This window comes from Trachypithecus francoisi, unplaced genomic scaffold (assembly GCF_009764315.1).
Source record: "Trachypithecus francoisi isolate TF-2019V2 unplaced genomic scaffold, Tfra_2.0 Lachesis_group5, whole genome shotgun sequence".
Taxonomy (NCBI): domain Eukaryota; kingdom Metazoa; phylum Chordata; class Mammalia; order Primates; family Cercopithecidae; genus Trachypithecus; species Trachypithecus francoisi.
Window position 1 is genome coordinate 62,120,309 of NW_022681470.1, and position 21,989 is coordinate 62,142,297.

The 21,989-nt window shown below is 46.3% G+C and overlaps 1 protein-coding gene and 1 pseudogene across 3 annotated transcripts in view; one reads left to right on the top strand and one right to left on the bottom strand.

The window, feature by feature from the left end:
* The window catches only part of DSTYK (dual serine/threonine and tyrosine protein kinase), a 71,068-nt gene extending 49,351 nt beyond the window's left edge, over positions 1-21,717 (bottom strand). Inside the window, exon 1 of one of the 3 annotated variants that reach the window (XM_033200693.1) lies at positions 20,855-21,715. In XM_033200693.1, the coding sequence (XP_033056584.1) occupies positions 20,855-21,125 (271 nt within the window). In that variant the 5' untranslated portion in view covers positions 21,126-21,715. Of the gene's footprint in view, positions 1-20,854 lie in introns of all 3 variants that reach the window. The other 2 variants (XM_033200692.1, XM_033200694.1) reach the window with 2 other exon arrangements.
* On the top strand, positions 8,987-9,876 carry LOC117076804 (annotated as a pseudogene).
* Positions 21,718-21,989: the final 272 nt, after the last annotated feature.

The following is a 21,989-nucleotide window of genomic DNA, read 5'->3' on the forward strand; positions in this document are numbered from 1 at the left end:
TTGCTTTATTATACTACTGCAGTTCATAAAGGTAACATGGACTGCAAAGTTAATTCAGGTCTTGACAGAGTTATTACTGCAATACTTGTTCCTGGTACCCAAGGATTTCCCTCTTTCAGTAGTTTTAAAAATCTCACCTTTTTTTTTTTTTTTTTTTTAATAGAGATGGTGTCTCAGTATGTTGCCCAGGCTGGTCTCAAACTCCTGGGTTCAAGTGACCCTCCCACCTCACCTTCCCAAAGTGCTAGGATTACAGGCGTGAGCCACCATGCCTGGCCTAAAAAAAAGACAGAGACAGAGCTCAAAAAAAGAAAACTCCAGCTCTGTCACCCAGGCTGGAGTGCAGTGGCATGATCTCGGGTCATAGCAACCTCCACCTCCCTGGTTCAAGAGATTCTTGTGCCTCAGTATCCCAAATAGCTGGGATTACAGGCGTGTGCCAAAACCCCAGCTCTGTCGTCCATGCTGGAGTGTAGTGGCATGATCTCGGGTCAGGGCAACCTCTACCTCTCGGGTTCAAGCGATTCTCATGCCTCAGCCTCCCAAGTAGCAAGGACTACAGGCAAGTGCCACTAATTTTTTTTTTTTTTTTTGGTAGAGACAGGGTTTCACCATGTTGGCCAGGCTGGTCTCAAACTCCTGACCTCAGGTGATCTGCCCACCTCAGCCTCCCAAAGTGCTGAGATTACAGGTGTGAGCCACCATGCCTGGCCAAAAATATCACTTCTAACATTGAACCTGCCATGCTTTTATGGGAAGTCAACTTAAGTCCCCTCTGAAAGTGAATGAAAAACAAAGGATTGCCCAGTTGCGGTGGCTCACACCTGTAATCTCTGCACTTTGGGAGGCCCAGGTGGGCGGATCACGAGATCAGGAGATCGAGAGCATCCTAGCTAACACGGTGAAACCCGTATCCACTAAAAATACAAAAAATTAGCCAGGCGCGGTGGTGGGCGCCTGTAGTCCCAGCTACTCGGGAGGCTGAGGCAGGAGGATGGCTGAACCCAGGGGGCGGAGCTTGCAGTGAGCCGAGATCGCACCACTGCACTCCAGCCTGGGCGACAGAGTGAGACTCCACCAAAAGAAAGAAAAGAAAAAAGAAAGAAAGGAAGGAAGAAAGGAAGAAAGAAAGAAGGACAAAGGATTTTATAGTTAACTGAGCCAACCAGTGACACAAATATGCATTTCCACAAATAGGTAGTGATGTTTTATTTTTTACTATCTGTACCAAAAGTAGAGAAAAGAACAAATCCTAAATTGAGAAAGTAATCTTATATAGTCTTTCTACTACAGTCAATTCTACCACAAGCTTCGAAGTACTGAACTACAAAATTCCAGGGGCTGAGAGAGAAAAAATTTAGTCCAGAAATATTTATTTGTCCTTCCCAAACAAGCTCTCTGACCTTCAGCTAAATTTGAAAGATTGACACAGGAGGTACTCTCATTTAAGGAAAACAGATGCTTAGGTAGTCTGGCTTTCAGAACCTTCAGGACCAAGTAGTACACGCTATTTCATTTGAAGGCGATGGTTATTGAAGATTAGAGACTGAAATGTACTCCAGTAGCCAAAGCTCTTGCTGGAATCGGAAAAGTCAAGTTGGCAGAAGTCTCTCTAAAGTTATTCTATGTCAGGGCCATGTTAAGATCTCTCACAGCTTTTAAGAAGCAGATAGTATTGGCACCTGGGGAGAGGAGACCGCCTCCCTAGAGGCTGATACTCCCTGGGAGCCATGTAAAATGGGAACACACTCAGCAGCATGCTGAAGAAGCTCCTTTCTGGGTGAAACTGCTCCTGAGACTGGTCACACTACAGAGGGAACAGAATCGCAGCTGGCAGTTGAGGCTTTAATGTATGGGACACAGAGATGGAAGTAGTTCCTTGAAGGAAGTCAACCCCATGGTTCACAGAGGGCTTAGTTTCTGGCATTTGGAAGGCAGTGTATAACAGTTTATAAGCATTAACAATGATCCAAAGGTAGGAATATGTCAAAAGGACACAGGAACCAGCTTGAAGGGAAACTCACTCACCAAAGTGAGGACAATTTATGCATAAAAATAAAAAGTGATAGGAAGATATTACAATCCATTGAAAAACTTCACAAGTCTACACTGATTAAATAAACAAGAGAAAAGGAAAGCTCTTCTTTACAGTAGACTACAACTAATACATATACAAGCAATGATGGATATAAACACCACCACTGGGCTGGACATGGTCGCTCACGCCTGTAATCCCAGCACTTCGGGAGGCTGAGGCAGGAGGATCGCTTGAGCCTAGGAGTTCAAGACCAACCTGGGCAACATAGTAAGACTCCATCTCTACAAAAAATTTTAAAATTAGCTAGGCACGGTGACATGTGCCTGTAGTCCCAGACACTAGGAAGGCTGAGGCAGGAGGATTGCCTGAGCCCAGGAAATTAAGGCTGCAGTGAGCTATGATCATACCACTGCACTCCATCCAGCCTAGGTAACCAAGCAAGACCTTGCCTGTAAAAAGAAAACAAACAAACAAACAAAAAAAACCCCATCACCGAGACAGGTGGGAGTTATCAGTGAATGCCAGGTCTACTGGAAGGAGATTTTTTGAGAAACAGGGTATCAGTGAAATAGAAGAACACCTCTCCACAAACTAATCAACTGCAAAGGAAAAAATGGTAATTCACAAACTAATCAATTGCAAAGGAAAAAATGGTGAATTTATTTTTTTTTTATTTTTTATTTTTTTTGAGACAGAGTTTTGTTCTTGTTGCCCAAGCTGGAGTGCAATGGCATGATCCCAGCTCACTGCAGCCTCTACCTCCCGGGTTCAAACAATTCTCCTGCCTCAGCCTCTCAAGTAGCAGGGATTACAAGCATGCACCACCATGCCTGGTTAATTTTTTTTGTATTTTTAGTAGAGATGGGGTTTTGCCATAGTGGCCAGGCTGGTATTGAATTCCTGACTTCAGGTGATCCACCCACCTTGGTCTCCCAAAGTGCTGGGATTACAGGCATGAGCCACCACACCTGGCCCTAAAAATGGTGAATTTAAGGTGGAGAAAACATCTCCAGGGATGGGTTGACATCATATACCCTGTGATGAAAGAAAAAAAAAAGGAGACATTGTTGGGACAGTTGGCAAAACCTGAACAGGGTCTGTGGACTGGATGGTAGTACTGAACCCAGGTTAATTTCTTGATTTGGCGAGCCGTATGATGATCATAAAAGCATATCCTTGTTTGGGAGGAATGTACACTGAAGTGTTTAGAGGAGATGAGAAAAACTATCTGCATTCAGCTCTCAAAAGGTTCATTAAAAGACTACATCTAATATATATCAGGAAGGAGAGAGACTGGGTGATGGAACAAATCCATGAAAATGTTAACAACTAGAAAATTTGTATGAAGCAGGTATTAGAACTCTTTTATTGTTCTTGCAACACTTATGTATGTTTAAAATTATTTCAAAATAATTTTTTTAGGATCCAAAGGTATACCTAGTAAAGCGTATCCAGCTCTTGATCTCAGAGGAAAGAGATCAAGAGATAGGATTTTACTTGACAAGAAAAGTCAGCAGAAAAAAAAAAAAATACATCAAATACAGCAATAATCGGATTTGAACAATAACAGTTTCTTCACTGTCTCCACTTTTGCCCTGCACATTACCTTCCATCTCATCAATCTTCCTGTGATGTTTACTATTGCTTGCTCAGAGTCTGAGGAGTTCAAGGCACTGATCTAAGTAAGTAGTTTAGGATCAGACTTAGAATCCAAATCCACAAGTCTAAGCAGTATAGACCAACATGATGTTCCAGTATAGGACACTCTGCTAAAAGTTACCTGTAACCATCAGGTTCATTAAATAAGAAACCACCAAGGCCAGGCGTGATGGCTCATGCCTGTAATCCCAGCACTTTGGGAGGCCGAGGAGGGCGGATCACCTGAGGTTGGGAGTTTGAGACCAGCCTGACCATCATGGAGAAACCGCGTCTCTATTAAAAATACAAAATTAGCTGGGCTTGGTGGCACATGCCTGTAATCCCAGCTACTTGGTAGGCTGAGGCAGGAGAATCGCTTGAACCCGGGAAGTGGACGCTGCAGTGAGCCAAGATCACGCTGTTGCACTCCAGCCCGGGCAACAAAAGCAAAACTCCGTCTCAAAAAAAAAAGAAAGGAAACCACCAGGGGAAGCTTGACTTTGACTTTGCACTGCCTGTAGTGACCCCTTATGTTTACTTAGTGGTAGAGCCTATATCGCCATTATACACTAACTCCTTTTTTTTTTTTTTTGGAGGCAGAGTCTCGCTCTGTCGCCCGGACTGGAGTGCAGTGGCCAGATCTCAGCTCACTGCAAGCTCCGCCTCCCGGGTTTACGCCATTCTCCTGCCTCAGCCTCCGGAGTAGCTGGGACTACAGGCGCCCGCCACCTCACCCGGCTAGTTTTTGTATTTTTAGTAGAGACGGGGTTTCACCGTGTTAGCCAGGATGGTCTCGATCTCCTGACCTTGTGATCCGCCCGTCTCGGCCTCCCAAAGTGCTGGGATTACAGGCTTGAGCCACCGCGCCCGGCCTATACACTAACTACTTTTATCCTATACCAACAAACCACTTTTCCAAGTTGAAGCAGCAAAACTTTTCCAATTATCTCCATGGGACAGAACCAGAAGAGCATGTCAGTTGTTCAACCAGGAGAAAGCGAAAGAGGTTTCCTCATTGGGGTTCTTATATACTAAAACTTAAGAATGACTTTTCTTCTACTAGCTATATTTCCCCACATTCCTCCTTGCACCTCGATATTGCCATAATCTTAAACGCTGAGGCTAGAGTATATCATATGGAATATTCCTAAAACGTAAACTCCATACTGGTTCACTCACTGTCCCTCTCAATTGAATAGAAAGAGCTTTTATTTAAACTAGTCTTATAACCTAGCTGCATTTGTGATAGGGCCTTAGTCTTTGCTCTGGCAAGTTTGATTTGATTAAAAAAAAAAAAAAAAAGGCCTGGGAAATTGTCTCCCCATTAAATAGACTAGAAAAGATTTAAAAAAAGATCTAAACTGGCCGGGCGCGGTGGCTCAAGCCTGTAATCTCAGCACTTTGGGAGGCTAAGGGGGGCGGATCACGAGGTCAGAGGTCAGGAGATGGAAACCATCCTGGCTAACATGATGAAACCCCATCTCTACTAAAAATATTTTTAAAATTAGCCGGGCGTGGTGGTGGGTTCCTGTAGTCCCAGCTACTTGGGAGGCTGAGGCAGGAGAATGGCGTGAATCCAGGAGACAGAGGTTGCGGTGAGCCGATATCGCGCCACTGCACTCCAGCCTGGGCGACACAGCAAGACTCCATCTCAAAAAAAAAAAGATCTAAACTGGCCGGGCGCGGTGGCTCAAGCCTGTAATCTCAGCACTTTGGGAGGCTAAGGGGGGCGGATCACGAGGTCAGAGGTCAGGAGATGGAAACCATCCTGGCTAACATGATGAAACCCCATCTCTACTAAAAATATTTTTAAAATTAGCCGGGCGTGGTGGTGGGTTCCTGTAGTCCCAGCTACTTGGGAGGCTGAGGCAGGAGAATGGCGTGAATCCAGGAGACAGAGGTTGCGGTGAGCCGATATCGCGCCACTGCACTCCAGCCTGGGCGACACAGCAAGACTCCATCTCAAAAAAAAAAAGATCTAAACTGAAATTCGTCTGGCATAAATAAGGCACTAAAGCTTTTTTTTTTGCTTTTTTTTTTTTTTTTTGAGATAGAATCTCGCTCTGTCGCCAGGTTGGAGTGCAACTCACCGCAATCTCTGCCTCCCGGGTTCAAACGATTCTTCTGCCTCAGTCTCCCGGGCACTAAAGCTCTTAATCTGATGAAACTAAAGTAAGACACTTTGGGGATGAAAGTAATTTTTTAAAAGAAGTGGAATTAAAAACAATCAAAGGCTTTTATAAATATATAACCTAGACATAATTCTTTGGGACAATTGACAAGTGAAAAGCAAAACAATCCTCAAGTCCTACTCCCATCATCCTGAGCCCAGAGCACACCACCCCAGGGAACGGAAGCATGTTACAATAAAGCCCAACTCAAAAGAAAGTGGTGGTCAAAAGGTTCCCACAGCCACGTGGCACACAGCTGGGGAATACATCCAAACTGTTCACATTGCCTAGAGAAGAAAACAGAAAAATGCACTGCCTATGACAGGCACTTCAACCAGAATCCGCAGGGGATACTGATGAGTCTCCATGCTCTAACCAACTTGCCCTTCAAGAGTTTTTGTTTGGACTTTGGAGGAACATTACGCATAAGGGAATTTTCTCAGAGAGTCTCATTTATAGCTCAAAGCAAGGAGACACATATCTTAAGCATTTCTACATCTGTTCTCCTCTGGTCATGTAAGTGTCAAGTTCCAGATTCCATAGGTTGGCAAAGAACTGAATCAACCTTCAAACCTGGGAATGGCCTATACTGAGACTGGACATCCTCCCAGGATACTCCAGTCAGAGCTCTGAGAGGTAAAATAGAAAAGTTGCACCCCCACATGAACTCACCCTCTGTAGTCTTGTTATGAATGACACTACTCAGATTCCCTGCACCATGTAGGAAGCAAACCCCATCATCCCTAGAGGCTATCTTCCTGTAAGAAGGAGCAAAGCAACCTTAGGTCTTACAATCATAACCAAAAAAACCACATCCACCCACACCTCGTACTTTTCCTACTGGCTTGTCTGTAACTTCTAAGAAAGACAGAAATGAAAGAAGCTCTAACAGTACTCTTCATAAATGCATTCTGCATTTGAACCATATAAACAAGATGATATAATCTTTCCATCAAAGAGAAAATAGGTTGATTTTCCTCTACTGTCAGAAAGTAGGCAGAACATTTCAACTCTTATTCTTTTTTTAACAAGACAAGAAACTCACTATGTCACCCAGGCTGGAGTGCGGTGGCCTGATCTCAGCTCGTTGCAACCTTCGCCTCCTGGGTTCAAGAGATCCTCCTGCCTCAGCCTCCCAAGTAGCTGGGATTACAGGCACCCGCTACCATGCCCGGATAATTTTTTATATTTTTAGTAGAGACAGGGTTTCATCATGTTAGCCAGGTTGGTTTTGAACTCCTGACCTCAGGTGATCCACCCACCTCGGCCTCCCAAAGTGCTGGGATTATAGGCATGAGCTACCGCACCCAGCCAATTTTTTTGTATTTTTAGTAGAGATGGGGTTTCGCCATGGCCAGACTGGTCTTGAACTCCTGACCTCAGGTGATCCGCCTACCTCGGCCTCCCAAAGTGCTGGGATTACAGGTGTAAGCCACTGCGTCCAGCCTCAACTCCTATTCTTATCAATGCCATTTAATCTTACAACTTTCCATATGCTCTACACTTCTACCCACTCAAAGACAACTAATGGTTAAGTAGATAACAAATTTGTAGAAAATCCTCTGGGAGGGACATGATGAAACACTAATCCTTCTTTCCTTCATAACATCAATTGGAATTAATAATCTCAGTTAGTCGGATAGAGTGGTTCACCAATGTGTGACCTGTGCCTAGTACAGAGTCAGGCATTAAATAAAGATTTGCTGAGTGAATGAATATTAACAATTTACTTGCCATATCATGGTGAAGCTCAGATCTACTGGCATTGCATGCAAGTCATTCTTTGGAACATGAAAATAATTCTTTGGGATACTGGCATAGAATGCAACTGCACCTACTATTTGATAGCACAACAGGGTGAGTATAGTCAATAATAACTTAATTTTTTTTTTTTTTTTTTGAGACAGAGTTTCACTCTTGTTGCCCAGGCTGGAGTGCAATGGTGTGATCTCGGCTCACTGCGACCTCCACCTCCCAGGTTCAAGTGATTTTCCAGCCTCATCCTCCTGAGTAGCTAGTATTACAGGTGCGTGCCACCACACCCGGCTAGTTTTGTATTTTTAGTAGAGACGGGGTTTCACCATGTTGGCTAGGCTGGTCTCGAACACCTGACCTCATGTTATTCACCCGCCTCGGCCTCCCAAAGTGCTGGGATTATAGGCATAAGCCACCACGCCAGCCCAATTGTCTATTTTTAAATAACTTAAAGAAAGTAATTAGACTGTTTGTAACTCAAAGGATAAGTGCTTAAGGGGATGGGTACCCCATTCTCCATGATATGTTTATTCCACATTGCATGCCTGTATCAAAACATCTCAGGTGTCCCATAAATATAGAAACCTACTTACTATGTACTCACAAAATTAAAAACAAAATTTTTTTAATAAAAAAAATAATGCAACTGCAGCCTAACTAGTCACCTATCAAATGCTTAGTCACCTATCATTGTTCTTTTTTAGGGGCCCAGAGGGTAAAATGTGTATGAATTTACAAAAATTCTTATGTTCTATGGGGCCAAAAAATTGCATTTAATTTCAAAACATCATTCCAATATCCACCAGCTGTGGAGATAATTTAACAGATATTTATTTGCCCATTATGTACAAAGCACTATGGTAGGCACTACGGGGGGTACAAAATGAGTAAAACATACTCTTTATCCTTAGGGGTACACAATCTTGTCAGCAGACTAATACAAACATATCCACAGCTAATCACACAAAAGAAAAGTCCGGGGGCGGTGGCTCACACCTGTAATGCCAGCACTTTGGGAGGCCAAGACGGGAGGATCACCCAAGATCAGGAATTCGAGACCAGCCTGACCAACATGGTGAAACCCTGTCTTTACTAAAAATACAAAATTAGCTGGGCGTGGAGGTGCATGCCTACAATCCCAGGTACTCAGGAAGGCTGAAGCAGGAGAATCGCTTGAACCCGGGAGGCAGAGGTTGCAGTGAGCCAAGATTGCGCCATTGCACTCCAGCCTGGGCAACAAGAAGGAAACTCAGGAAAGGAAACTTGGGAAACTCGGGAAGGGGAGGGGAGAGGGGATGGGGGGAAAGGGAGAGGGGAAGGGGAGAACGGAAGGGGAGAAGGGAAGGGGCCTCTTCCCCTATGTGGCCTGAGGTAATCTGTGAAAATGGTTCACTATTCACTTGACCCAGAGAACCCCACAAAATCATGCAAATCAAGAGGTTCAAATCTTCGTGTTCACTTCAAGAATACTAGTGACACTTAGGCTGGGCGCGGTGACTCACGCACTTTGGGAGGCCGGATCACAAGACGGGCGGATCACAAGGTCAGGAGATCGAGACCATCCTGGCTAACACGGTGAAACCCTGTCTCTACTAAAAATACAAAAAAAATTGCCGGGCGTAGTGGCCGGTGCCTGTAGTCCCAGCTACTCGGAGGCTGCAGGAGAATGGCATGAACCCGGAAGGCGGAACTTGCAATGAGCCGAGATCGCGCCACTGCACTCCAGCCTGGGCAACTAAGCGAGACTCCGTCTCAAAAAAAAAAAAAAGAAGAAGAATACTCGTGACACTTCTCAGGCCATCAAGGGTATGCGTATATGAAAAGCCACGAAGTATATGAAAAAAATCACTTTACAGAAACAGCGTGTGCCGTTCCAACATTACAATGGTGGAGCTGGCTGGTTTGCCCAGGCCAGGTGGTGGGGCTGGACAAAAGGTCAGTGGCCCAAAAAGCTTGCTGAATTTTTGCTGCACATGCTTAAAAATGCAGAGAGTAACGCTGAACTGAAGGGTTTAGATGTAGATTCTCTGGTCACTGAGCATATCCAAGTGAACAAAGCACCTAAGATGTGCCACTGGACCTATAGAGCTCATGGTCGGATTAACCCATACATGTGCTCTCTCTGCCACATTGAGATGATCCTTATAGAAAAGGAACAGATTGTTCCTAAACCAGAAAAGGAGGTTGCCCAGAAGAAAAAGTTATCCCAGAAGAAACTGAAGAAACAAAAACTTATGACACAGGAGTAAATTCAGCATTAAAATAAATGCAATTAAATTTTTTTTAAAAAAAAAAGGAAAGAAAAGAAAGTAAATAAAAGCATGATCTGTATGAGCAGAGCCTATATTAACTAACAGGTATAAGGTACAATTCATATTCCCCTTTATTTCCGTAACTTTTTTTTAGGTTTTATTCTGAAAGATTGTTTTTGAGAAGTGCATTTATTGGAGAAAGAATCCCTGTTCTCTTAACCTAGTAAAACAGAGAACAGAAGCATGGAGAAAGAAAAGGAGAAAGCAGACAGAGCAAAACAAAATGTAAAACCCAGATTGGATTTTTATTTAAATCCACGCCTTCTTTAAAAACTACTTGCAAGGCTGAAGAACTAACTATACTGAAATCAGTAATGACTTTTAAGACTAAACATATTGCAAATTATAATAAGCTTAAAGGCAGTATTTTCTCTTTTAAAAGCAGGCAGGCTGGGAATGGGAGCTCATGCCTGTAATCCCAGCACTCTGGGAGGCCAAGGTGGCCAGATCACTTGAGGCCAGGAGTTCAAGATCAGCCTGGTCAAAACAGTGAAACCCTGTCTCTACCAAAAAAAAAAAAAAAAAAAAAATTAGCCAGGTGTGGTTGGTGCATGCCTGCAGTCCCAGCTACTTGAGAGGCTGAGGCAGGAGAATCACTTTTATCCAGGAGGCAGAGGTTGCAGTTAGCCAAGATCCAGCCTGGGCGACAAGAGTGAGACTGTCTCAAAAAATAAAATAAGAAAAGGGGAGGGGAGGGGAGGGGACAGGAGGGGAAGGGGAGGGGAGGGGAGGGGAAGGGGATGGGTTGGGGAGGGGGAGAGGAAGGGGATGGAAGGGTGAGGGAGAGGGGAGGGGAGGGGAGGGGAGGGGAGGGGAAGGAGAGGGGAGGGGAGGGGAAGGGGAAGGGGAGGGGAGGAGAGGGGAAGGGGAGGGGAGGGGAAGGGGAGGGGAGGGGAAGGGGAGGAGAAGGGGAGGGGAAGGGGAAGGGGGAGGGGAAGGGGAGGGGAGGGGAAGGGGAGGGGTGGGGAAGGGGAGGGGAGGGGACAGAATTTCCCAGCCCTTTTTAATAGCGGGCTGACCAGCTGGGCAAGGTGGCTCACGCGTGTAATCCCAGTGCTTTGGCAGGCTGAGGTAGGCGGATCACCTGAGGTCAGGAGTTCCAGCAGCCTGACTAATATGATGAAACCCTGTCTCTACTAAAAATACAAAAATTATCCGGGCATGGTGGTGTGCACCTGTAGTCCCAGCTACTTGGGAGGCTGAGACAGGAGAACTGCTTGAACCCAGGAGGCAGAGGTTGCAGTGAGCTGAGATTGTGCCACTGCATTCCAGCCTGGGCAACAGAGCGAGACTCTGTCTCAAAAACGACAATAACAACAACAACAAAACAGCAGGCAGACCTGTACCATGGGAAACAGATTACCCCAGGAAAGGAAGATTCGGAAGGGGAAAGGCTAAAAAGGGAAAGGGTGCAAACAGCCACTGTGGTTGGGGAGGCCATTTCCTCCCAGGGAGCAGGAGATAGCAAGATCAGCAACAAGGGGTCTGATGCCCTAAATGTCAGGGAGTGGAAACTAGAATAAGAGCCTGAGTAGGTAGTGCCACATTATACTTATTCAATCAGATATTCTCCCACTAAATAAATGACGGTTCCGTACAAGCTGTGGAGCCTGGGTGATGACTCATTTGTAACAGAGTCTCTCTACTGCCAGGGTGCATTTTGTATTCCCATAGTCAGATCAGAAAAGAACAAAGGAAGAGCCGCAGAAGCAGAATTGGACTGGCAGCCTAGACACTCGGGCCTAAATCTGCCTCTAGAGGCCGGGCGCGGTGGCTCAAGCCTGTAATCCCAGCACTTTGGGAGGCCGAGACGGGTGGATCACGAGGTCAGGAGATCGAGACCATCCTGGCTAACACGGTGAAACCCCGTCTCTACAAAAAATACAAAAAACTAGCCGGGCGAGGTGGCGGGCGCCTGTAGTCCCAGCTACTCCGGAGGCTGAGGCGGGAGAATGGCGTGAACCCGGGAGGCGGAGCTTGCAGTGAGCTGAGATCCGGCCACTGCACTCCAGCCTGGGTGACAGAGCAAGACTCCGTCTCAAAAAAAAAAAAAAAAAAAAATCTGCCTCTAGCTCAAAACTGTTCTGTCCCACATTCCATCTTTCTGTTCCTCTCACTCTTCTGCCAACCCCATGTTCTAACTTTCTAAATCAATGCTCACCATACACACACACACACACACACACACACACACACACCACTCAAACAGCCAGCCACATATATTTAGCACTAATTATATGCCTGTGCTTTAAGGTATATTATCTTCAAATGTCACAACAACTTTGTAAGGCAGGTGTTATCACTCCCATTTTATTTATTTATTGAGATATAATTCACCCTTTTTAAGTGTACAATTCAGTGGCTTTTAGTATGTTCACAAAATTGTACAATATCACCACTATTTAATTCCAGAGCTTTCTCATCTCCCCCCAGAAAAATCCCATACCCATTAGCAGTCACCCCTTATTTGCTCATTTTCTTCTCCCCACATCTCCTGGCAACCACTAATCTATTTTCTATCTCTATAAATTTGCCTATTTTGGATATTTCATATCAATGGAATCATATAATATGTGGCATTATGTATTATTCCCATTTTATATATGAAGAACCCAAGATTCAAATAGGTTAAGTAACTTGCCCCAAGTCACACAGTTAAAAAGAGAATGCACTTGAATAGGAACCCAGGTTTCATTCAAATGCTATGCCTGCTTTTGGCCACTGTATGCTGCCTCCATGCCGGAAGAAAATTAAGAAAGAAAGACCAAGTTTTGGATATCCTTGGAAAAATGGGAGTTTGTTAATCTTTTTAAAAATGATTAGATTAGATAACCTTTTATTAAAAGTAGTAAGAACCAAAACTATAGCACTATCTTTGCTGAGCTTATGCTCAGCATAAGATGTTGAAATGCACTGGCAACTCTTTTAAACAGATGATGGCAAACGACCACAGAGCACACCCATCCCAGCCTCAGCACTGCTGTCACTGTGCTCCACCCTACAATCCCAGCTTCTCCCCACCCCTCTGCCCCATAGAGATGACAGCTCTATAAAATGAAGCTCTAAAGAATCTCCTCTTTCCCAACTTTTCATCCCTTCCCCAAATGTCACTCTGCCACTTAAACTTTCTCATCATACAAAGGTCTAAGACGACCAAGGAAAATGCCTATTTTATGTATTTATTTATTTATTTTGAGACACAGTCTCACTCTGTCACCCAAGTTATAGTGCACTGGCATGATCTCAGCTCACCGCAACCTCCGACTCCTGGGTTCAAGCGATTCTCCTGCCTCAGCCTCCTGTGGAGCTGGGATTACAGGCCTGCACCACCATGCCCAGCTAACCTTTTTGTATTTTAGTAGAGACGATGTTTCACCATGCTGGCTAGGCTAGTCTCGAGCTCCTGACCTCAGGTGATCCACTCGCCTCAGCCTCCCAAAGTGCTGGAATTACAGGAGTGAGCCACCGTGCCCAGCCAAAAATGCCTATTTTAAATAAGTACATTAGTGCTTTTCCCCTTCTTTTAAATGCTGGCACATTTAAAAGGTGTGACAAAAAGGTGAAGAATGTTGGAGAAACACAGCTGTGAGCTCACCAAAGGCAAAGAGCTATAAAAAACCTGAGAATTATAACTCATATAAAAGGCTTATAACCTACCTTAGCATTCTGCTTTTTTATATATGTGTTTTATGTGTTGCACACGTATATGGTTTAGATTATACTTTTCTAGAGGACCAAGTTCAGGTCTTCTTAGACCTTTTTATTTTTATTTTTATTTTGTTTTATTTTTTTGAGGCAGAGTCTTGCTCTGTCACCCAGGCTGGAGTGCAGTGGCCGGATCTCAGCTCACTGCAAGCTCCGCCTCCCGGGTTCCCGCCATTCTCCTGCCTCAGCCTCCCAAGTAGCTGGGACTACAGGCGCCCGCCACCTCGCACGGCTAGTTTTTTGTATTTTTAGTAGAGACGGGGTTTCACTGTGTTCGCCAGGATGGTCTCGATCTTCTGACCTTGTGATCCGCCCGTCTCGGCCTCCCAAAGTGCTGGGATTACAGGCGGCCTCTTAGACCTTTTTAATCCATCATCCAACGTAAACGATTATTGATGATAATTATAATTATTTTTTCTTTCTTTATAGAAGGGAAAGACTGATCTTCACTAGCCTAAGGCCAAGACCAGTATCTTTATTTGACTCTTTTTTTTGTTTTGTTTTGTTTGTTTTTTTTTTTTGAGACGGAGTCTTGCTCTGTCGCCGGGGCTGGAGTGCAGTGGCCGGATCTCAGCTCACTGCAAGCTCCGCCTCCCGGGTTTACGCCATTCTCCTGCCTCAGCCTCCCGAGTAGCTGGGACTACAGACGCCCGCCACCTCGCCCGGCTAGTTTTTTGTATTTTTTAATAGAGACGGGGTTTCACAGTGTTCGCCAGGATGGTCTCGATCTCCTGACCTCGTGATCCGCCCGTCTCGGCCTCCCAAAGTGCTGGGATTACAGGCTTGAGCCACCGCGCCCGGCCGACTCTTTTTTTTGAAACAGAGTCTTGCTCTTCCGCCCAGGCCGGATTGCAGCGGTGCGATCTCGGCTCACTGCAAGCTCCGCCTCCCAGGTTCACGCCATTCTCCTGCCTCGGCCTCCCGAGTAGCTGAGTAGCTGGGACTACAGGCGCCCGCCACCAAGCCCGGCTAGGTTTTTATATTTTTAGTAGAGACGGGGTTTCACAGTGTTAGCCAGGATGGTCTCGACCTCCTGACCTTGTGATCCGCCCACCTCGGCCTCCCAAAGTGCTGGGATTACAAGGGTGAGCCACAGCGTCCGGTCCTTTTTATTTGACTCTTTATCCCCCATAAGTAGCACATTGCCCAGTACGTACCAGGTACTCAGATATTTATTGAATAATAGCTAATACTTACATAGCACCTTACCAGCCACTGTTTTTTTTGTTTGTTTGTTTCTTTTTGAGTCGGAGTCTCACTCTGTCGCCCAGGCTGGAGTGCAGTGGCACAACCTTGGCTCACTGCAAGCTCCGCCTCCCGGGTTCACGCCATTCTCCTGCCTCAGCCTCCCGAGTAGCTGGGATTTTACAGGCATGTGCCACCAATGCCCAGCTAGTTTTTTATATATATATATATATTTTTTTTTTTTTTTGAGACGGAGTCACGCTCTGTCCCCCGGGCTGGAGTGCAGTGGCCGGATCTCAGCTCACTGCAAGCTCTGCCTCCCGGGTTTACACTATTCTCCTGCCTCGGTCTCCCGAGTAGCTGGGACTACAGGCGCCCGCCACCTCGCCCGGCGAGATTTTTGTATTTTTTTAGTAGAGACGGGGTTTCACCATGTTAGCCAGGATGGTCTCGATCTCCTGACCTCGTGATCCGCCCGTCTCGGCCTCCCAAAGTGCTGGGATTACAGGCTTGAGCCACCGCGCCCGGCCTCTAGTTTTATATTTTTAATAGACAAGGGGTTTCTCCTTGTTGGTCAGGCTGGTCTCAAACTCCTGACCTCAGGTGATCCACCCGCCTTGGCCTCCCAAAGAGTTGACATTACAGGCGTGAGCCACCACACCTGGCCTGTTTTTTGTTTTTTGTTGTTTTAAGACAGAGTCTCAATCTGTCGCCCAGGCTGGAGCACAGCGGGTGATCTAGACTCACTGCAACCTCCGCCTCCCAGGTTCAAGCGATTCTCCTGCCTCAGCCTCCTGAATAGCTGGGAAAGAGGCACCCGCCACCCTGCCCGGCTAATTTTTGTATTTTCAGTAGAGATGGGGTTTTACCATGTCAGTCAGGCTGGTCTCGAACTCCTGACCTCAAGTGATCCACCCTCCTTGGCCTCCCAAAGTGCTGGGATTACAGGCGTGAGCCACCACCGCGTCCAGCCCAGGTCCTGTTCTAAACATGCACATAGATTTACTCCCAAGAACCTGAGAGATCAGTACTGTTATAATCCCTATTTCCAGATGAGGAAATGAAGGCACAGCACAGTTGTGATTTGCCCAAGATCATTTGGTTAGGAAGAGAGGAAGAGGTGAAACCAGGATTCAAAGAAGGCAGCACAGACCACAGAATTTCAACAAGACATATTTAAGTCAGTCTAATATCTTTTTTTTTTTTTTTTTTTTTTTTGAGAAACAGTCTCACTGCGATGCCCTGGCTGGAGTGCAATGGCTCGAACTCGACTCACTGCAACCTCCGCCTCCTGGGTTCAAGCAATTCTCCTGCCTCAGCCTCCCGAGTAGCTGGGGTTACAGGCACGTGCCATCATGCCTGGCTAATGTTTGTACTTTTGGTAGAGATGGGGTTTCACCACATTGGCCAGGCTGGTTCGAACTCCTGACCTTGGGTGATCCGCCGACCTCGGGTGATCCACCCGCCTCGGCCTCCTAAAGTGCTGGAATTAAAGGCGTGAGCCACCGTGCCTGGCCCACTCCAATTTCTTAAAATTGAGAGGCTTATGACAAATTGCAACAGCTAGCAACTTTACTGGATCATAAAACAAGAAAAATACTTTTCCATGCCGGGCACAGTGGCTCACGCCTGTAATCACAGCACTGTGGGGGGCCAAGGCAGGCAGATCACTTAAGGTCAGGAGTTTGAGACCAGCCTGGCCAACATGGTAAAACCCTGCCTCTACTAAAAATAGAAAGAAAAAAAAAATTAGCTGGGCCTGGTGGCAGGCGCCTGTAGTCCCAGCTACTCAGGAGGCTGAAGCAGGAGAATCATGTGAACAGGGGAAGCGAAGGCTGCAGTGAGCCAAGATCATGCCACTGCACTCCAGCCTGGGCAACACAGAGAGACTCTGTCTCAAAAAAAAAAAAAAGAAAAAGAAAAATACTTTTCCCTCTGCTACTCTTAATACTCCACCCTGCCTTTCCTCAGAAGTGCTCAAAGCCTTTCTTTCTTTCTTTCTTTCTTTATTTTGAGATAAGAGTTTCACTCTTGTTGCCCAGGCTGGAGTGCAATGGTGTGATCTCGACTCACCACAGCCTCCACCTCCCAGATTCAAGTGATTCTCCTGCCTCAGCCTTCCCCAGCAGCTGGGATTACAGGCATGTGTCACCATGCCCGGCTAATTTTTTTTGGATTTTTAGTAGAGACAGGTTTCTCCATGTTGGTCAGGCTGGTCTCTAACTCCCAACCTCAGGTGATCCGCCTGCCTCAGCATCCCAAAGTGCTGGCATTACAGGTGTGAGCCACCACACCCAGCCCAAAGCCTTTATCTCATTACTTCTGATCCCTCTGACATAAGAAAATCAACAGATAAAAGGGCTCTCACGCCCTATAGCTAAGTGAAAAGGCCAGGGATTTGGGCAGCAGGGGAAGAAATGAATCAAGGAAACTTTACTTATAATTCAGTTTTCTCTGTATAGGTCAAGCTACTCTAAAAACAGAAGACTATTTTGGAGTTCCATTCTACTTACTTTTTTTTTTCTTTTTTTTCTTCCTGAGATGGAGTCTCACTCTGTCGCCCAGGCCGGTGTGCAGTGGCGCAATCTCAGCTCACTGTACCTCCGCCTCCTGGGCTTAAGCAATTCTCCTGCTTCAGCCTCCCAAGTAGCTGGGATTATAGGCGTGCGCCACCATGCCCAGCTAATTTTTGTATTTTTAGTAGACATGGGGTTTCGCCATGTTGGCCAGGCTGGTCTTGAACTCCTGACCTCAGGTGATCTACCCACCTTGGCCTCCCAAAGTGCTGGGATTACAGGTGTGAGCCACCACAACCAGCCTTACTTTTTAACTTCTAAAATACCATGTACATTACATATCCTTTACACTGACCCCAGTGAATTCAGAACTATAAAATTTTAGAGGAAAATATTATTTTGGGTCCTTTACTCTCTTTTGTGGGTGAAAGTGAGACAATAAAAATTTTTGGTATCCTATGGCATTACAAATGGTATATAAATAGACATGAAAATTGTTTTACTATTGTTACCATCCTTTTAGTCCAATAATTTCAAATTGAGAGTTAATCCTTGATATTCTTTCAGTTGCTCAAATACCATACTACATCAACCTAGAGGCACACTTCCATTCTGAAATAATGTTTAAAACCTACAGGTTTGTTTGGGTAAGAATTGAGTGTTCCTCTTGGACACAGGAAGGGGAACATCACACAACGGGACCTGTTGTGGGGTGGGGAGAGGGGGGAGGGATAGCATTAGGAGATATACCTAATGTAAATGACGCGTTAATGGGTGCAGCACACCAACATGGCACATGTATACATATGTAACAAACCTGCACGTTATGCACATGTACCCTAGAACTTAAAGTATAATAAAAAATAAATAAATAACAGAATTGAGTGTTCCTTCAACATCCAAGTTCCTATTAATCAGAGACTAACATTCATAAAAGAAAGCTGAGGACTGGGTGTGGTGGCTGATTACTGTAATTCCAGCACCTTGGGAGGCTGAGGTGGAAGGATCGTTTGAGGCCATGAGTTTCAGAACAGCCTGGGCAACAAAGCGAGACCCCATCTTTACAAAAAAATTTAAAAAAGAAAGTTGAGACAGTCTCTGAATGAACTTGACCTTACAAAGATGGCCTGTAAATGACAGAACAACAACTAGTTGTCTTTTTAGGAGTCGTTTCTACTTTCTGACATGACCACCTAAATAGCTAGGAAAATGCATCCCTAAAATATACATAGTAAGTGTCCCCTCACTAACTTTCCTTGGTGCATTTTTATCCCCAAACACTCCATGCTGAAAGGAAGAGAAGCATTTTATGGAACAAAACCGAATTGCTCCCAGTCCTGCCATCTGCACACTTCCAGGTTTTTATTTGGGATGGACAGACTCCACACGGTGAAGAGTTAAATACGCAAAGATTAGTTCATGATGCAGTCAACTGGAAAAGCTAATGAGGTGAAATGCAAAGTTATATTTGTATGTCTTAAGTTGTTTTTTAATGAATAAAAACAAGAGCCAACCAAAGTGCCTTGAAAACCTCCATCTCTCTGAGGTTAATCGATTCTCTTTGTTTTAGAAGCCAAGTCTAAAATAAATAGTTGTTTTAAAATAAAAACAGCAATAAAGGGCTTTTTAAGATAAGCTGTGAGAGAAACTTTCCAGCAGGGGACACCTCTGGAAAGCACTGTTATGGGTGCGGGTGAAAGTACACATTCTGGGGATCGTCTCAGAAAACATTAGCCCTTCTCATCAGCTGTTTTCTGGTAGCCTCACAGATACCAGTTCTCTCTAGGACAGCGTATTTCCGGACATAAGATGTCAAAACAACTTCAGAAAAACTAGTAATCCCCCTCCTTTTATGCTACAAGATAAAATAAGGCTTTTTAAATTCCGATCCAAACCAACTAAATGGGATAGTATCATTTAGGGCCCTGTCATAATCTTAGTATCTTATTTTTATCACCATTTGTGGATTCCCAGTCCGATGTAGGACATTAAGCGCAAAACTTTGGGAATATAAGAGCTAACACCCAAAGTCAGAACAATTCATCCAGTTCTGAGCCTCGTGTTCAAATCTGCTGTATCTAAATTCATGGTTCTGAAGGTATTTTAACAGACCACCTGCCTCACATTCCCCAGTGTCTTTTATAATTACTATTATTATTTTATTTTTTGAGACGGAATCTCACTCTGTCGCACAGGGTGGAGTGCAGTGGCACAATCTCGGCTCACTGCAACCTCCGTCTCCTGGTTTCAAGCGATTCTCCTGCCTCAGCCTCCCCAGTGGCTGAGATTACAGGCGCCACCCACCACAACTGGCTAGTTTTTTGTTTGTTTGTTTGTTTGTTTGTTTTTTGGTAGAGACAGGGTTTCACCATGTTGGCCAGGCTGGTCTCGAATTTCTGACATCAAGTGATCTGCTCGCCTCTACCTCCCAAAGTGCTGGGATTACAGACGTAAGCCACCGCGCCCGTCCTCTCCAGGTTCTTTTCATGTTAAATTAGATTTTTAGGACCCACTTTCCACACCTATTCAATCGGAATTAATGAGCTACAGCATGAGACATGGCATTCTTAATACGCCCCTGGGGTGAGTTTAATGCACACTTTCGTTTGAGAATCACTAAATTAAACCCAGACTTCTTTCCTGTTTTGTCCCCAAGAGATCTATCTACATGGAATGCCAGTCCCTTCTCCCTTCCGATCTAAAGTTATTTCCTAATTAGACGCAGTAGTTAACAAATCCTCCAGTTCCTCACCAACAGCAGTTTAAAAGGAAGCAAGACGTTAGGAAAGATTAAAGACCATGCACGATTTTAAGTGTTTGGGGGCCTTGGCACATCCTAGAAAGAATCATGCAAGAACAAGAGTAGCTAGTTCTCCATTGGCTCAGGACCAAAATGATCCCTCCCCTCTCTTCTTCACCATAAGCTGGAGCAACATCTCTGGCAATTCCCTGGCACCCATCAGATATGATTTCCACCCCCAACCCTATTTAGAGAATGTCCCCTCTTCACAGAGCTGCCGCATGATTGGTGTGAACACATTTCACATACATCATCAAACCCACACACCCGACTACAGTCCCATGGCCTCCTCGGACTCTCGGGACACCCTGCCGCCTCTGCTCCATCCCTAAACTGGGGCTCTGACCCACAACTGCGCACCCGCCCGCCTCCAACTCAGAGCAACTTTCCCCACTCCTCGGATTAACTGGTACCCTTTCCGAACGCCGGCCCAGCCCAGTCCCGTCAGCGCACACCCTGGTCCCCGGGGTCCTGCTCCGGGAACTCCGGCCCTCGGTTGCCCCTGGCTCCCGGTCCCCCAGCCGGGCCCTCAGCGGGCCCCCTCCTCCCCTCCTCAGAGGGATGCCCTCCCAAGGCATCCCGGATCCGGCCGGCTCAGGCCCGGGGACCCGGCCACACTGCACGACTGCCCCTTTCCGCCTGCCTCTTCTCGGGCTTGTTTTGCAGGGCAGGGGTGCGGTCCGCCCTCCGATTTGCCTCTACTGCCCTCTCTCCCTCCGGGCTGCCCTCCTTACCCGCCTGCAGCCCGGTTTCGGCGACATCGCCTGCAGGGCCGCGCTCGGCCCCGCCGCCGCCGGTGGGGGAGGAGGGACAAGTGTGGTTGTGGGAGCACTTAATGTCGCGGAAGAACTTCTGGGTCTCGCGCAGGTTCTGTCGCAGCCGTCCCAGGTAGCGGCGGTAGCGGCCGAAGCCCCGGCACAGCTCGCGGATCATTCCGCCGCCTCCGGGGCCGGGGCCGGGACCCGAAACGGGCTCGCTACCCCATGGCACCTCGTTGCCCTCCATCGCCTCTGCCCGCTCTGTCTTTGCGGCTCGGTCCCCGGCCGCTGGCCCGGCCTCCCTCCTCCCCGCCCCCCAAGTGCCGAAGGGAGGAGGAATCCGCCTCTTGACACCCCCGCTTGCAGTGAGCCAGGCTCCCAACCTCCGTCGCTGCCGTTGCAAACAAACCAAGCCGCAGTGCGCCGCTGTCGGAACCTTTCTCTCCACTACCCAGAAGCGTGAGGGAAGGATCGCTGGAGGACACCCTCGCCGCGGGGTCTCTTGGGACTTGTAGTCCGGGCTGGGACCAAACGCCAAAACCTCAAGGCTGGAGAAGGGGAGGCTGTGGATGGTACTGATCCCTTTTGGAGAAAATCCTCACTCGTTCTTATGTTTTCGCGCTCTCCTCATTTTAAAAAGTGTTCCCAGTCCCCACTCAGCGTCCCTGAGGGGAGAGAGGAGCTGCAGAACCTGAGCGCCAGCAGAAGTGGGGTGCCTTACCGAAATCTTAGCGAAAGATGTTAATAGCAGAGAAAAGGAAGGAAACAAGACCGAGGACAGTCATATCTCCATGGCTACCCTAAGTGGCTCTCTCGTGTTTCGAATACAGTTGATACTGGGGAATCGGCTGAAAGTACCCTGGAAATAGGGAAATCTCTCATGTTTGTATTGCGTTCCCCTTTTCCAACTTTCCTTCTCCAGACTTAGAAAGGAAGAGTGTGAAAGGATCAACAAGAGCTGTAAGCTGAACTTCAGTTGGTTCCTCAAGTAAGGAGACTGGGCTGGGTAAGGGGAAGTTGAGGTTTGTGGCCTTCCAAACTATTTCTGATTATCTTAACTTGGCTTCTGCTAATATGGAGGATTTCCATTGACTCACACAGTCACGGACTC